General features: G+C 42.0%; 1 protein-coding gene across 16 annotated transcripts in view; it reads left to right on the forward strand.

The window, feature by feature from the left end:
* Positions 1 to 15,233, forward strand: part of PTK2 (protein tyrosine kinase 2) — a 779,173-nt gene that overhangs the window by 168,655 nt on the left and 595,285 nt on the right. For all 16 annotated transcript variants that reach the window (XR_004538103.1, XM_033930844.1, XM_033930848.1 and 13 more), the window contains one exon: positions 10,216 to 10,303. Coding sequence is in view for 15 of the 16 variants with exons in the window: in XM_033930844.1 (XP_033786735.1) it covers positions 10,216 to 10,303 (88 nt within the window). In the remaining variant the exon portion in view is untranslated. The remainder of the gene's footprint in view (positions 1 to 10,215; positions 10,304 to 15,233) is intronic.

Raw genomic sequence — 15,233 nt, forward strand, 5'->3', positions numbered from 1 at the left:
CTGTTCTTCTGGTTATTCCCCGAGTCCGATTTTCTTTCTATGCAGGCTGCGGCAGGGTAAATTTTGCAGGGCTTGAATCAGACTATGTTTCTAGGAGCATTGATGCAGCGGCCATGTGTCAGCGAGAATCAGGCGTGGGCTTGGGTCTCTGGCGATGGCGGGAGAGCTGCAGTATTCTGGTAGTTTATTTACAGCTGACTTTGGTCAGGGTATGCCGCGGCTTCTTTCCTTTCCGGTTCAGACAAGTTGTACTTGTTTCACCAGCTTTGGGACAAGCTTGGGCAGATTTATATGTCTATGTCTGTGTTCCTGCTGTATTCCCTTGAAGGAAGCTGCTAGTTTAATTGGACTCTGGAGTTAGCACTCAAGGGGATTACCAGAGAGACTCTAACCTGTGCTAGGCCACCCAGTCTTGGTTTGTCTCCGGACTGGGTCAACATACGGCAACTCACGGCACGGTGAGACCAGCAGTAAGATAGTGCCCTGTATTTCACACGGGTATCTCATTGTCTCTCTTGGGGTCCCTGCAGATTGAGCTTTTGTCTATTGGTAACTGTCCTTCTTATTTGGGTCTCTGTGCTGCGCTGCATGTGTCTGGTAGTGGCATAGGATATATATGCCTAAAGGTAGTACTAACAGTTTCCAAGATCAGGCTGTCTCTATGGGCATAATGACACTTCGCATCTTCCTGCGGCCAGGACTCTCTTTCTATATTTCTGAGACTTCAGATTTCCATGCTTATCATGCTGGTTTCTCTTGTCGCCATCTTCTTATGGCACATGCTAGACGGACCCCCCGACCAGACAGGAAGGGCTGTGCAGCTCCTTCGAACCAGGAGCCAGTTACCTGTTCTATCAAACCCGCGGAGGAGCGCGCGCTATGTGACTGTTAGTCTCATCCCTGAAGCTCTCATTAGCGAAGTGAGCTTTGTCTGCTACCTGTTAGGATGCTGTTGTTTTCCACGGGGCAGTAGATGCAGCATCTTGATTGCGTCTAGTACGTATTCACTTTAAAGGGCATATGTATTTTGCTCACGTTGCATGGAGTTAGTACTGTTTTCATGGTTCCAGTATACTCCTCTTTATATTGCGAAACTTGATTTTTTCCTAGGAGAATTTCTTTCTTCTTACAGATCCTACAGTTCTCATCCTGCCGTTCCCTAACCTTAGGCACTTCATTCGGAGGGGATCTTGACTTCTTCCAATGACTCTTCAGGCTTTCTCATGAGGGAGAAGACGCTATAATGTCAGGTCAGGGGGCTGTGCACATTTATCAGGATGCTTGCAACTTTGTATCCTCCTCAGGATTCCAGTTCATTCTTGGACTCTCTGTGTTTTGTGTTTCCCTTTTAAGTGTTACTGGTCCTAAGGACACTTCTTTAGTTCTTCGGGAACTAAGGGACGTTGTTCCACCTACTGCATGGTGCTCGAGATGGGGGCATTGGGCAGGCTGGATCCCATTCTGCTGAATTAGTTTCTCAGGGTTAAACATTTCTGCAGAAAAACTGGGAGAATATTTACATTTTCACTATGGACTCCGAATCGGCACTAGGTTTGCTTGCCTCTCTTGGAGCAGCACTTTCGGTTTTGGCACATGCCATTTCGCCTACCCAAGGCTTCACGAGCATTTTAGAAAATGCGGGCAGTGGTAGTGTTTTGGCGCTACCAGGCGATTCACCTAATTTCTTCTTGACTGCTTGATTCGGATGTCTTCCAATCGGGCCATTTGACAGACACGAAAAGGGTGGTTTCTTTTCCTCAGTTCTTTGGACATGAATTTTCGAATTGGCACAGCGCTCTTTTCTTCATTTATTTATAGGTATATCGGGAAAATGTTTTTATTCATATAGGAGAGAACTGTGTTTCTTCCCAGAGACTAGGGTGATGGGTCACAGTCTCAGGTTTGCATTCTTCTTTGGTCACCAGAACCAAGAGTATGGGATTCTGTACAGGTTCTAGGATCCATGTTGCTGACCCCACTGGGAACTTCGGCTTGCTTTCCCATAATTACGCTACAGCTGTCGCTTTTGTTCCGGTGGTTCCCGGTATCTCAGGGCTCCAATTATTTGGTAGGCTACTCAAGCATCGCTCTGTATGTTTTGGTGTCTCGGCGAGATTTCTCTTTTCAAAGGCATGCCTCAGTCTTTGATGGACTAGCTCATGGCCACCAAACATCCCGGGCTGTCGGGTTGGGGTGGCTCGGTGCCTTCCATCCTCAGCTCCAGGAGTCTTGTCTTAAGAGGCGACTCAGTACTTGTTCATTCTTCTACTCTGAAGCGTGGTCAGGCTATCGTTTCTTGAGCTTCAGACCATTCTTCCGGAATGACGCTGAAGGTCTCTTCAGTCAGTATTATGATGGGGGGATTTCTCTACAGACTGGGCAGTAGGTGATGTACTCAGTTGGCGGGTAAAGTTGTGGTTCTACTTCAATGGGTGGACCCTCATCTTCCTCTTCTGTTGGCAGATCATTTTATGGGTCAGGAAAAGAGTTTGGATAGACTTTCCACGAAATCTGAGCATGGCCCATTTATTGTATTTTACAGTGTGTACGCTCTAGAAAGTGTAAATGTTAGTAATAGTGAAATCTTCTACATCCTGGATATTGAGAATTTTGGCTTAGGCGCTCCAGCTCTTTTTATGGAAATGAGATCTCCTGGAACTAGACCTCATGGCCTCGTCTCAAAATTCTAAGCTTCCTAGCTTCTTCGGCGGGCACAGGGAGTGGGAGTCAGAGGGGGTAGCAGCGTGGCTTCTTTCTCAACTCTGTTTTCTCTTTTTTCAGTGTTTTCCCCTGGCTGATGATGGCTTGGATTTGCCATCTCAAGCTCACTTTCAGGGCACAGTATTTGTAGAATCTCTGGATTGGCTGTGCCATCCTTGCTATATGGATCTGTTGAGTCTTTCGACAGCCAGACTGTTGAGTTTCCTGGTATCTCCGGATTTGCTCACCTAGGGTCCGATCAACATGGATATTCGTACTACTTGGGTATTGCGACCTAGCTTTTGAAAAGTCATGGTTGACGTGTAAGGGTTCTGCAAAGCAGGTTGTTTCTTCTCTTATCCAGGCGATACAGACGTCTTCTCCTGTGGCTTCTGCTTCCTTTTGGAGGTTTTTCCTTTCTTGGGTACTTCTCAACATTTGCACCCTTCCAGAGTTCTTTTTTGGCACAGGTGTATTGCCAAGGGCTTAGCGTTCAATTCCCTTCAGCTTCAAGTGCCATCCTTAGCTTGTTACAAGGGCTAGGTATATTGCTCTTCGCTTACTTCTCAGCTTCATGTAGTTCAGTTCCTAAACAGAGTAAGGTATATTCGTACACCTCTTAGAAAGCCCTGTCCGGAGTACAGTCTTAACGTACTTCTTTGCAGTTTACTGAAGGCTGTGCCGTTGAACACAGGGTTTCTTGTGGCCATGGCTTCAGCTCGGTGGTTTCCTGAGTTGCAGGCCTTGTTAATCCTTAATGCTCCCCTCTTCCGCCTTAACGCTCCCCCTCTCCTCATTAGTAAACAGATCGAACTCTCTTCTCTGCATCAGACCAATTCCTTCTCTCCCCCCCCCTCAACACGGCCCACCTTTCTTTACTTTTTCCCCCTCCTCCTCCCCGCTCCCAATGATCCCTGCCCCCTCTTCTCATACAATATGCTTTGCTCCCCCTTCTCTCAAATTCAATTGTACTCTTTTACGGTAAATACCGTTTATGCTCTGTATTAGTCCTTCCTTACTTAAATTGTCAATGTAAACTAGTTTGACCCTTTGATTGTCTTGTTATGTTCTTCTTTTTCAACTGCACTGTATGTAACTCATCTATTTGTTGTGAACCGCCTAGAACTCCCTGGGTATGGCGGTATACAAAAATAAATTATTATTATTATTATTATTATTGTTTGGCGGGGATTTCTATTTCTGATTTATAAAATCTGTGGTGTCAGTTCAGATTGTACCACAGTTTCTTTCTAAGGAGATGTCATCTTTTCTTTTATGACACTCTCACTTTTTCTTCCTTCTTCCTGTGAGGAGAAATGGGGAGATGTGCTTTTAATCACTGCATTTTTAGAAAGTGCGTAGCGTTCTCCGCAAGCTAGGTTTCTAACAACTTTTGGTGGTTTAGATCACCTTTTTGTATTCTTCACGGGACGCCTCAAACGTATAGCAGCGTCCAAAGCCTCCATCGCTCAATGTGTCCAAGAGGACATTATTTCTGCTTGCTTGATGGCAGGGAAGCGGTTGGCGAAAGAACTTCATGACTATTCCGCTAGAGCAATGGCTATTCCATGGACTCAGTCCAGAGGTTTTTTCCTTGGAGGAGTTTTGTCTCACGGGTGCTTGGTCTTCCGAGAGTGCTTTATCTCAGCATTACCGGTTGGATGTGGGGGCGCATGCGGTGGATGCATTTAGTGCTTTGGTTGTTGTGGAGGCGGCGTTTGCTTCCCACCCAGATAGAGGATTGCTTTGCTACATCCCATTGGTCTCTGGATTCATCTGCTGCTGTTGCTAAGGAAGGAAAAATTATGTTCTTATCTGTTAATTTTCTTTCCTTTAGACGCAGCAGATGAATCCAGAGCCCCACCCTTTCTGGATATTGTCTGTCGGTTTTTTCTTTTCCAACTTTTGAAGTTTGTTATTATTGATGGTTATATTCTGTATTATTGCCTTTTGAGATTTGTTATTGGAAAGAAGTTTTTTACATGCTATGCCTATTGATGGTTACAGATGCTTGGGCAAGGAGCTAAACTGGAGATACAGGAGGAGTGCCAGCCAATAGGACCACCTGTTAATCGGTTTCTCTATCTCCACCTGCTGGTAGATGTGTGCTGTCCCATTGGTCTCTGGATTAATCTGCTGCGTCTAAAGGAAAGAAAATTAACAGGTAAGAACATAATTTTTCCTTCTTTTCATGAAATTAAAAATAAAATTATTTTTTCTACCTTTGTTGAGTGGACAATTTATTCATGTTTATCCCAGTTTCCAGTTCTGTCTTGTCTTAATTTTCTTTCCAGGATCTTCATTCACTTCTCTCCTTCCTATTGTCTTTACTTCCTTTCCTACATCAATGTCTGTCTTTAATATTTTCCTTTCAGTTTTCCTCCATTTATTTTTTTGTGTCATTGACTGCTTCTACTTCACAGGTGTCAAACTCAAGGCCCGCGGGCCAAATTTGGCCGCCTGGTTGTTTTATGCCCCCCAGTGTTACCTTGTGGCCGGCTCTCTCCTCCTCACAGCCATAGTGTGCATGGAGCCGCGTGCAGCGGCTCCTCACCCGTCCCACACCTCATCCAGAAGTATTCCCTCTGATGTTGTGATGTCAGAAAGAAGGCTTCCGGTTCAGGTGCAGGATGCGCGAGGAGCTGCTGCTCCGTGCACACTATGGCTGTGAGGAGTAGGGAGCCGGCCACAAGGTAACACCGGGGGGCATTGGACCACGGGCCGCATAAAACGGTCAGGTTGAAGCCGGCCAGAAGGTTAGACACCCGCCGGAGGGAGACAACAAAGATAAGGGGAATGATTTTATTTTCAAGTTAGTGTTTGAATTGTGTCAATTTTGAGCATTTTAATCTGCTGTCTATCTTTTGCACTGCTCAGGAAGAAATACATTTGTTTCTTTTTCTCTGGGGGTTGTACTGCATTCAGAATCTTGAATCTTAAGAGTGTTTTTAAAAATATATTAGTACTTTTAGTTTTTGGTCCTGTATTTGCATAGGGGTTATCTGTGTTCTGGTAGGAATGAATGTTGAGAACTATACAGTGTGTTTTCAGTAGTTTAATTTTGTGGTTAACCATTACCATTACGTGTTAATAAGATTATATTATGTGTGTATATATGGGGGCGGGGTCTGGCCTGTGACTTAGCCTGTGTTTTGGATTTCGGCCTCTTAATGCGATTGAGTTTGAAACCCCTGTTCTACTTACAGCTTTCCATCTTCGTCATCCTGTTCTCCAGTATTTTGCTAATTCTCCCCTCTCTTCCTCCTTCCAGCATCTTCTTTCTCTCCCCCCCCTCTATTTTCACTTTTCTAACCAGCATCTCCTTTCTTGCCTCTTCCATCCAGCACCTCAACTCTCTCTACCTGCATCCAAGATCTCTCCCCATCACCTTTTACCCTTTGCCTCTTCTAGCACTTGGCTACCATCAGCCCTGCCTTTGGCTTGGGTCCTGCTAAACTGGATGGTAATAATGAAGACAGAAGTTGCAGGGGCTTTTCCTCTTGTCTACATTTCTGTAGGCTCTGCCGGTCTCTATCTTGCTCCTCAAAACCAGGAAGTAACTTCAGAGGAGGGCAGGGTCGAGACTGGGAGAACATACAGCGATGTACCGATGTATAGAAAAGGGAAAGCCTCACGGTTTCTGTCTTCATTAATGCTAGCCAATTTAGCGTGACAAAACTTCAAAACCAGTCAAGACGACATATCCAACTACCGCCCCATTTCCAATCTACCTTTCTTAATGAAACTCTCTGAAAAACTTGTCTTTGAACAACTTTCAGAATTCATTGAATCATCCAATGCACTACATCCTAACCAAACCGGCTTTCGCAAACATCACAGCACGGAACATTCTATGATTGGTCTCATAACAAATATCCATTATTATCTCGACCACCACAAATCCGTAGCTCTCTTTTCTTTAGACCTATCCGCTGCATTCGACACAATTGATCACGGACTCCTTCTTGATCGAATGCAATCATTAGGCATAGAAGGCCAAGTTCTTAATTGGTTAACTTCTTTTCTATCAGACCATATTTCTAGAGTTAAATTTAATGACGTTTATTCTGCAAATTTCACCTCATCATATGGAGTACCACAAGGGTCAATACTATCTCCTCTTCTATTCAATATTTTTTTATCCCCTCTTATTACTATCTCACAGTCACTAGGTTTTACAGCCTTTTCCTACGCAGATGACATTCAACTCATTCACCCTCTCAACCCAGAAAACGCGGAAGAAATAAAAACTATCAATGACAAACTAGAACTAATAAAAAACTGGCTAAGCAATAATAAACTAGCCCTGAATATTCAAAAATCAAAAACAATGCTTTTTACTTGGAAAGGTAACATAACTTCAAAAACATCATTCATATTAGACAATACTCCTCTTGAATCTGTAACCCAATTGAAAATTCTTGGAGTAATAATTGACGTAGATCTTTCATTTCATAGACATATTAGAGAAATAGTTAAATCTTGCTTTTACAGACTACGGCTTCTTCGTTCAATTTCTTCCTTTTTAGATCCCAAATCAATTAATATTCTAGTTCATTCTCTAATCATCTCAAAATTAGACTACTGCAATTCCCTTTTAATCAACATAACCCAGAAAGAAAAGAGACAGCTCCAAATTATCCAAAACACTGCAATTAAACTAATTCACAAAGCAAAAAAATATGACCATGTTACCCCATTATTTATTAAATCACATTGGCTTCCCATCTCTCATCGAATCACTTTCAAAGTTATATTTCTGGTTTATAAAACATTAATCTTTAACGAACCCTAATTTATAGGTCCCATACAACTCCTCTCGCTCTCTAAGATCATCCTCATCGAACTTGCTTTCAATCCCCTCGTTGAGAATTATCGGTACAAGACGAAATGATATGTTCTCTGTAGTGGCCCCTGCATTGTGGAACGCCCTTCCAAATTTTATTAAAAACGAAAAAGATATTACTTCTTTTAAAAAAATTTTAAAAACTTATTTATTTCAAGATGCATTTGACTTATGACAGATCTATTCTAAATTCTCGTATTCTTCTAATAACTAATCAAATTTCTACCTTACCTTACCCCATTTTTTACCTAATGTGTTTTCCTTTTTATGTAAATTTTAACAAATATCATAATTGTAACTTTTCCCCTCTTTCCTACTCATTCATGTCTGTCCAAATTGTCTGTCTATTGTCTAGCCCATTGAAATTATATGTATTACCACAATCTGTTGGTTTTTAAACTGTACATCGCTTAGATATTGTAATAAGCGATTCATCAAATGTAATTAAACTTGAAACTTGAGACTTGACTGAAGGCAGGGCTGATGGCAATCTGTATGGGCTGCTGGCTCCTCACTTCCTTTCCTCCTGGTGGCCGGCAAATAGCATGGACGACTGCCACGGCAACCACTGGGAGGAATCTGTTGCTTGCCTCACATGTTTGCTTACCCCTGACCAGCAGCTCCAGCCCCCAAAGCTGGGCCCTCAGGTAGGTTTAAATTTTAATATTTTTTAAAACTGGTTACACAAGTAATCAAGCATAGACTCGCCTATAAACCGAGAGACCTATTTTTCAGCCATTTTTTGGCCCAAAAAAGATCTTTTTAAAGGTGAAACAGTTTTATTGATGATAATAAAAAAAGAAAAGCAGACAATAGAAATGCAATCATCTATACAAAGATAAACACTATATAAACAGTCTGAACTAACTAATTATTAAAGTATCATCACCAGTTTCCAAACAAAGTGACTAGTAGGCACAACTACAGATAAAAAAAGCAGTCACATCAGTCTCAGGGCCCTGTACTCTTATGGGCCCCAAGGATCAAAGTCACAACCCCCCCACCCCCCACCCTCCAACTTATTTAAGGAAAAACTGTTTGTTGGTATTAGAGAGGGGCAAACACACAGAGTATCAAAAGATAAAGATGATAAAAAAGACCAACAAGTCAATAAACATGATAGGAAAAAGAACAAAGCGCAGCACCCGCAGGCTGGTTAACATGTGTACTAAAAACAATCAATGTACAGAGCACATTAAAGGCAGAAAAAGCAATGAGTACAACAAAGAATACACTGGTGCACCAAATGCGAAATAGCAAAGATATCCCAAACCCCAGACCCCCCCCAACCAGCCTCCTACCCACCCACCCCTCCCAACAACAAGAACAGAGAAAGAGAAGGGGAAAAAGAAAGAGAAAAGAAAAAACAAACAAACACTAGCACAGCCAAGGTGGGAGGACAAACAAGCACTAAACAGAAGCAGAACACTCAGGGCCCTGGACTCCGAAGGGCCCCGAAGAAACAGAAATGAACCCCCCGATAAAAGGGGGAAAAAAAAAAAGAGGAGAAAAGCCGGGAGGAAGCCACCCCAAGGCCGCAAACCCCCTACCACTCAAGAATCAAATAGGTAGGGTATTAACAATCAAACTGCAGACCCGAGGGGACAGAGAGTAAATATAAGGATCCCATACCTGCAAAAAAAACTTTGATTGGCGCAAAGAATGACGCACTCGACCCCTCTCAAGCAGCATCAGAGTATGCAAGCGATTACGCCAAGCCCAATAAGAAGGAGCCCGATCTGAAACCCATTTCCCCAGAATAATCTTCTTAGCCATTAAGCTAGCCTTCCGCAAAAATAACCGACCCACCCCCGGGGGAAAACGAAAAGCAAAAAGATCTTTTTATATTTGAGTATATATGGTAAATGTAGATAAATATTATTCTTTAACCAAGTACTTGGGATTCAATTACATAACCCATAGTATAATTACCAGGTAAGTCTTACCTTCTGAGATTTCATCTTAAAAAAAGAGGAATAAAGCAACCTAATTTAACCTTACATTTAGGTACAGCAGTTTTCTCTGAGAAGAAGCAGAGTAGCAAGTCCTCACAGCATAGGTGACAGTACTGATAATGCCTGCATGAGAAGCTTCTGCATCTTAGAATGTGCTCAATGCTTTTGAATTGCTCCACCATGCATGTTTGATACACCTGCCTACTGCTGTTTAGTGGGCTATCTCTGTCTTTGTCCTTGTTTTTCTGTGTGGAGCCAGTTGTATGTGCATAATTGTAGCATGCCTCAAAACATCGTTTTCTTACACAAATCTACACTTCTAAGTTTATTTTTCCTAATATCCTGATATTGTCAAACAGTGCTTCTTTCTAACTAGTGTTAAACTTTTCAATTGTTTTCAGGTTTTCTTAATGTTTTTTCACATCATCTAGTGTAGAGGACTGTGCAATGCAATGAACTTGCTGGGGACCTCAGGTTCCTAGATCAGTGTACTGTACTTATTTTCAATATCCAAGTTTTGTGATTTTTGCAGAGGCTATTTTTCTAGGGAAGATATCCCAGAAAAAAATCATCAGTGTCTTTGGGTGACACTCCTTAAAAAGTTTTAAATTAACTGGATAATGTGTCAAGTTCATTTTAGTTGGCTATATTAATGCAGAAAATAGTCCCTAGTTTATATAGCATTTTCTACTTTAACGTTTTCCTCTTTTTCAGATATGAACTTAGAGTACGCTACCTACCAAAAGGATTTTTAAACCAGTTCACTGAGGATAAACCAACATTAAATTTCTTCTACCAACAGGTTCAGTATCTTATATATTGCTTTTTTATGACTTTTATTGGCAAGTGTTAAGAAACAAATGTATATAATAGCATTAAAAAGTTATTCCTAAATCTTAAGACACAAGTCAGAATTTTGTTGTATGTTTTAGGATTTGTTGATTATAGAAAAGCAAACATGCTATTTTTCTACTTGAAAAGTGGGAAGGCTGATTTCCTCATTAGGTAACATACTGTTTGTTTCTTATCTTGGTGTGTTTGGAGGTAGCTAACTTTCCTTTCATTTTATATCAAATTAATTGCTTGTGTCCTCTGACCAGCAGATGGAGGTAAAGAAGCTGAACTTTTCCAGTGATATCACTTGTATAATGACTGGAACAGTTGGAACACGTAAGGGTTTTTCTACCTCTAGAAGATAGTGTAGGTTGGGCTAGTGTAGCAGGTTTGTCTGGGCCTGTGACTCTGGGCTGTATTCCATAGCCTGTAATACTTTAGTTAGCTTTATATTATGTTTTCCTCAAAGAGCTCAGAACAGGTTGCAATGGAGTTCCTTGGCTGGCTGCTCCTTGGATTTAAGTCAGCCCCTTAACCAAAGTTGGACTTATGGTATGGATGTGCTCTCTTTGTCTCTCTCCTCCCTACCCCAAGCCTAGCTATAGACATGTGCTTGTGGTGACTGTCTACCAGTGGTCCCTATGGGGTAACTGTCAGCAGAGGGGATCGGGGAGGCTGCCTCTGTGGCTGAAATTGCCTCCCACCCTCCTTTTTTTTTTTTTTTTTTTTGCTGTAGTGTTCCATTAAGTAAAGAAAAAAGATTTCTCAGCTTTGATGTTTTTAACCTGGGTGTTAAGGAAATAAAACTTATTGGGAGAAAACTTAAAAAAAAAAAAAAAGAAAGAAAACTGCAGGAAAGAGAAATCTAATCAGTCTAATTTGGTGAATTTTAGGGATGCTAATGAACAGTGTGTGTCTCTGTATAGTTCCAACCATCTTGCCGAAAGTGGTCTTCCTCCTTTCATGTGTATAGTGAAACTGGTGCATGATCCGATATGAGGATGGAAGATAAGTGTGAAGAACATATCAGCACATATCACAGGACCCTACAGCTACTCACATAATCACAGGGCAAAGATTTAGAATAAATGGTTCACATAAATGCTTCTCTATGAATCTAGTATGTATGATCCAGTGTAAACATATGTGAATAGTTTGTTGCAGGTTTCCAGGTCTCGCTGCATCTTGTCAGGTAGAAACCAACGTTTCAGCCACCATGCTGTGGCTTTCTTCAGGGTATGCTGTGAGGTCTGCAGTTTGTCTTTGTAAATAGTGGGTTCACTGACCTGATTGGGAACAGGGCAGTCCACCAATATGAATTTTGGTGGGAAAGTCAGTTGGTCTGAAATTTGAATTTTGTTGTGAAAATACAATGCCAGCTGCAGAAACCCTGAGAGAATATGTGAAGAGAATTAATTCTGGTGGGATTCTACTCAACTGTGCAATGTAGAATTTGCACAAATTCCCCCAGGCAAGCAGAATTACCTCTTTTCTGCACAGAACTTAGCATAGACACTCCCTCTTCTCTATCTGCAGTCCGAATCGCTGCTGGCAACATCTTTGGGCAGCCTGCGTGGGTTCTGTAAAATTCCCTCTACTGTGTTCCTGCCCTCAATGGTGTCACTTCCTCTTTCTTCACAGGCAGGACCATGGTAGAGCCGGCAACAGGTTGCCTTTTGGAACTTTGGCATTGGTTGAGTACATGGAGGAACCTTAGGAAGAGGGGCACATGCAAGGCTAGGGCTTCCATTGGAGTAGATGCCATTTGGGGCAGAGGAGATGAAAGGGAAGAGGAGGAAGTGGTGGATGAGAGGGGGAGAGGAAAACATCTCATGCATGTATGGGTTTTAGGGGATGCAGTGTCAGAGATCCTTGCCAGGCTGGGGGGGGGGGGGAATAGGAAAATAAGAAATGCTGATTTGAGGGGGAAGAGGAGAGAGTGAGAAGTACTGGATGGGGAGGATAGTGAAATGCTGGCTTGGGATAGGGGTGAAAGAGATGATGGCTGGGGAGGGATGTGGTGATAAATGCTGGCTTGGGGAGGTTAAGGGGAAGAGAGTGAGATATACTGGTTGGAGGGGACATGGGTGAGAGAGTGAGAGATGTTGGCTGGGGGGCAGGGGTGAGAGAATGAGAGATGCTGGTTTTGGGGGGGGCATGGGGGTTAGGAAATGCTAGTTTGGGGGGATAGGGGAATGTAGCATTAGAGGCTGGCTGGGGGTATTGGGGGGAAGAGTGTGAGTGATGAGTGAGAGATGCAGACTTGAGTTGATAGGGGGAGGGGCTGGAACAGGAGTGGAAAATCCTGCACATCGAGAGGCACAGAAAGATAGAAAAGAGATCCTAGATGGGGACTGAGCATAGAGGTAGGGACACTGAAGCAATGCTAGGGAGAGGGACAGACATGGAGAAGAATGCTTGATGGGGACAGAGCATTGAGACATTGGCAAAGAAGGACTACTGCTAGATACAGGGATATTGCTTGAAAAGGGGTGATTCTGACAGAGGGATAATGGATGCAGGGGAATGGAGGAGGACTTGGAGTGGAGAAGCTTAGGATAGAAACGGGGGTGGGGGATAGAGATGCTGGACAGATAAGGATACAAAAGGGAAGATGGATGGTATACATACAAAGAGCAGAAATGTAAAATGGACAGATGATCTTGGGAAGACAGTTATGAAAAAACAAAGAAAATCAGAAAAGGGACTCGAACCTAATGAATAGAAAAATAAACTGCTCAGACAACAAAAGGTAGAAAAAAGTATTTTATTCTGAATTTATTGAAATATGTCCATTTTCAGAAATGTTTTTCACAACATAAAGGCAAAGTAAAGTACAGTACTATGAAAACAAACCAACCAAACTTCTCTAAGGTGGGCTTTTACAATGGTGTGCTGCTACAAAAGTAGAAGAAAGTTACTAAGCAAGGAAAACTTGGCCTTGTTTTCTTTAGTATAATTTAATGAAAATGTTGAATTGTACTGAAATTCTGGATAATTAGCAAAAGAGGAGACAGAGAGGGGATATGATCGAAACATTCAAGATAATGAAGGGAATAGACTTAGTAGATAAGGACAGGTTGTTCACCCTCTCCAGGGTAGAAAGAACGAGTGGGCACTCTCTAAAGTTAAAAGGGGATAGATTCCGTACAAACATAAGGAAGTTCTTCTTCATCCAGAGAGTAGTAGAAAACTGGAACGCTCTTCCGGAGGCTGTTATAGGAGAAAACACCCTCCAGGAATTCAAGACAAAGTTAGACATTTTCTTGCTGAACCAGAATGTACGCAGGTAAGGCTAGACTCAGAGCACTGGTTTTTGAACTAAGGTTGCCGCGTGAGCAGACTGCTGGGCATAATGGACCACTGGTCTGACCCAGTAGCGGCAATTCTTATGTTCTTATATTGTTTAAATGTTGTCAAATAAACAGGATTTGCAAAGTTTTTGTGCAGAATTTGGATTTTCTTTTTCCGCAGAATTCTGCCAGGAATAAGAAGATGCTGCATTAACCATTACAGAAAAAAATAGAAGGATTTCTCTGTAGGTGAATGTTTCTGAAAGATCAGTCTCTTAACCCCTAATAACCTTAAAATAAAGATGCTCACAGGAAACTTCAAGAGCATTAAGAAAAATTTTGAAATTAGAATGATCAAATGCTTTGAGACTGGTTAAGGGACTGGGGGAGTTGCCATACAACGAGAGGTTAGAGAAACTGGGCCTCTTCTCCCTTGAAAAGAGAAGACTGAGCGGGGACATGATCAAAACATTCAAGATATTGAAGGAATTGACTTAGTAGAGATAGAGAGATTGTTCACCCTCTCCAAGGTGAAGAGAATAAGAGGGCACTCGCTAAAAAGTTAGAAGGGAAAAGATTCCGTACAAACATAAGGAAGTTCTTCTTCACCCAGAGAGTGGTAGAAATCTGGAACGCTCTTGCTGGAGGCTGTTATAGGGGAATGCACCCTTTAGGGATTCAAGATAAGGTTGGATAAGTTCCTACTGGAACAGAACATACGCAAGTAAGGCTGAACTCAAATGAACCAGGGCCGCTGTGGGAGCGGACTGCTGGGCACGATGAACCGTTGGTCTGACCCAGCAGCGGTAAATCTTATGTTCATCAATCCATACAGTTCTCTGTTTTATCTTATCCAATTTTAATCTTCCATTCTCTCCAGAACTTGGCAATATTGTCAGTGCTCTGCTGACAACAACCTCTTCCATGATACAATTCCCACCTCATTCCTTAAGCGGTTTCTAAGCTGCTAAACAGCCTGGTAGCTAAAGATTATCAGATGTGAGAAGATATCTTGTTTCTTCTTGGAGAAAACAAAGTTAGTCACCTGTAGCAGCAAATATTCTCTGAGAACAGCAGGACATATTTTCTCGCATCCCTGTCCCTATTAGACTTGTAGGCATGCACAATCAATGGTTCAAAAGGCATTGAGAGAGAATGCATGTGAGTGTCTTTGTTGAAGGCTCCATCGGATGATGTCACCCAGATGCTAAAATGTGTTGCCCTCAGAGATCACCAACTATAGGTGATTTAATTTCATTGTTTAGCATGTTTTTGATGCGCCTGAATTTGGGAACCTTTGTAGTAAGTTTAAGAAGCTTTTTCACATACTATCAGCAGAGGTAGAAAAATATTTAGAAAATTGAGGTGGCAAAATTTAAGAGCCAGAGTAAAATATTTCTTTGTAACTTTTTTTTTTTTTTTCTTGCTTTCTTTACTCATGTTTTGTTTTTGCTTGGAAATTTTGGTCCATATTAGATGTTAAGTTCCTTGTTTGCTTGTGTTTATTTTTTCTCTCTTCTTGAACCAATATTTTTCTTTCTCCAGTGTTTGCTCAGAGATTTTAGGGTGTAGCCTCAACTGCTGCTACAGCAGCTCCTGGACATA

The sequence above is a fragment of the Geotrypetes seraphini genome, chromosome 2 (genome assembly GCF_902459505.1).
Source record: "Geotrypetes seraphini chromosome 2, aGeoSer1.1, whole genome shotgun sequence".
NCBI classification, from domain to species: Eukaryota; Metazoa; Chordata; class Amphibia; order Gymnophiona; family Dermophiidae; genus Geotrypetes; species Geotrypetes seraphini.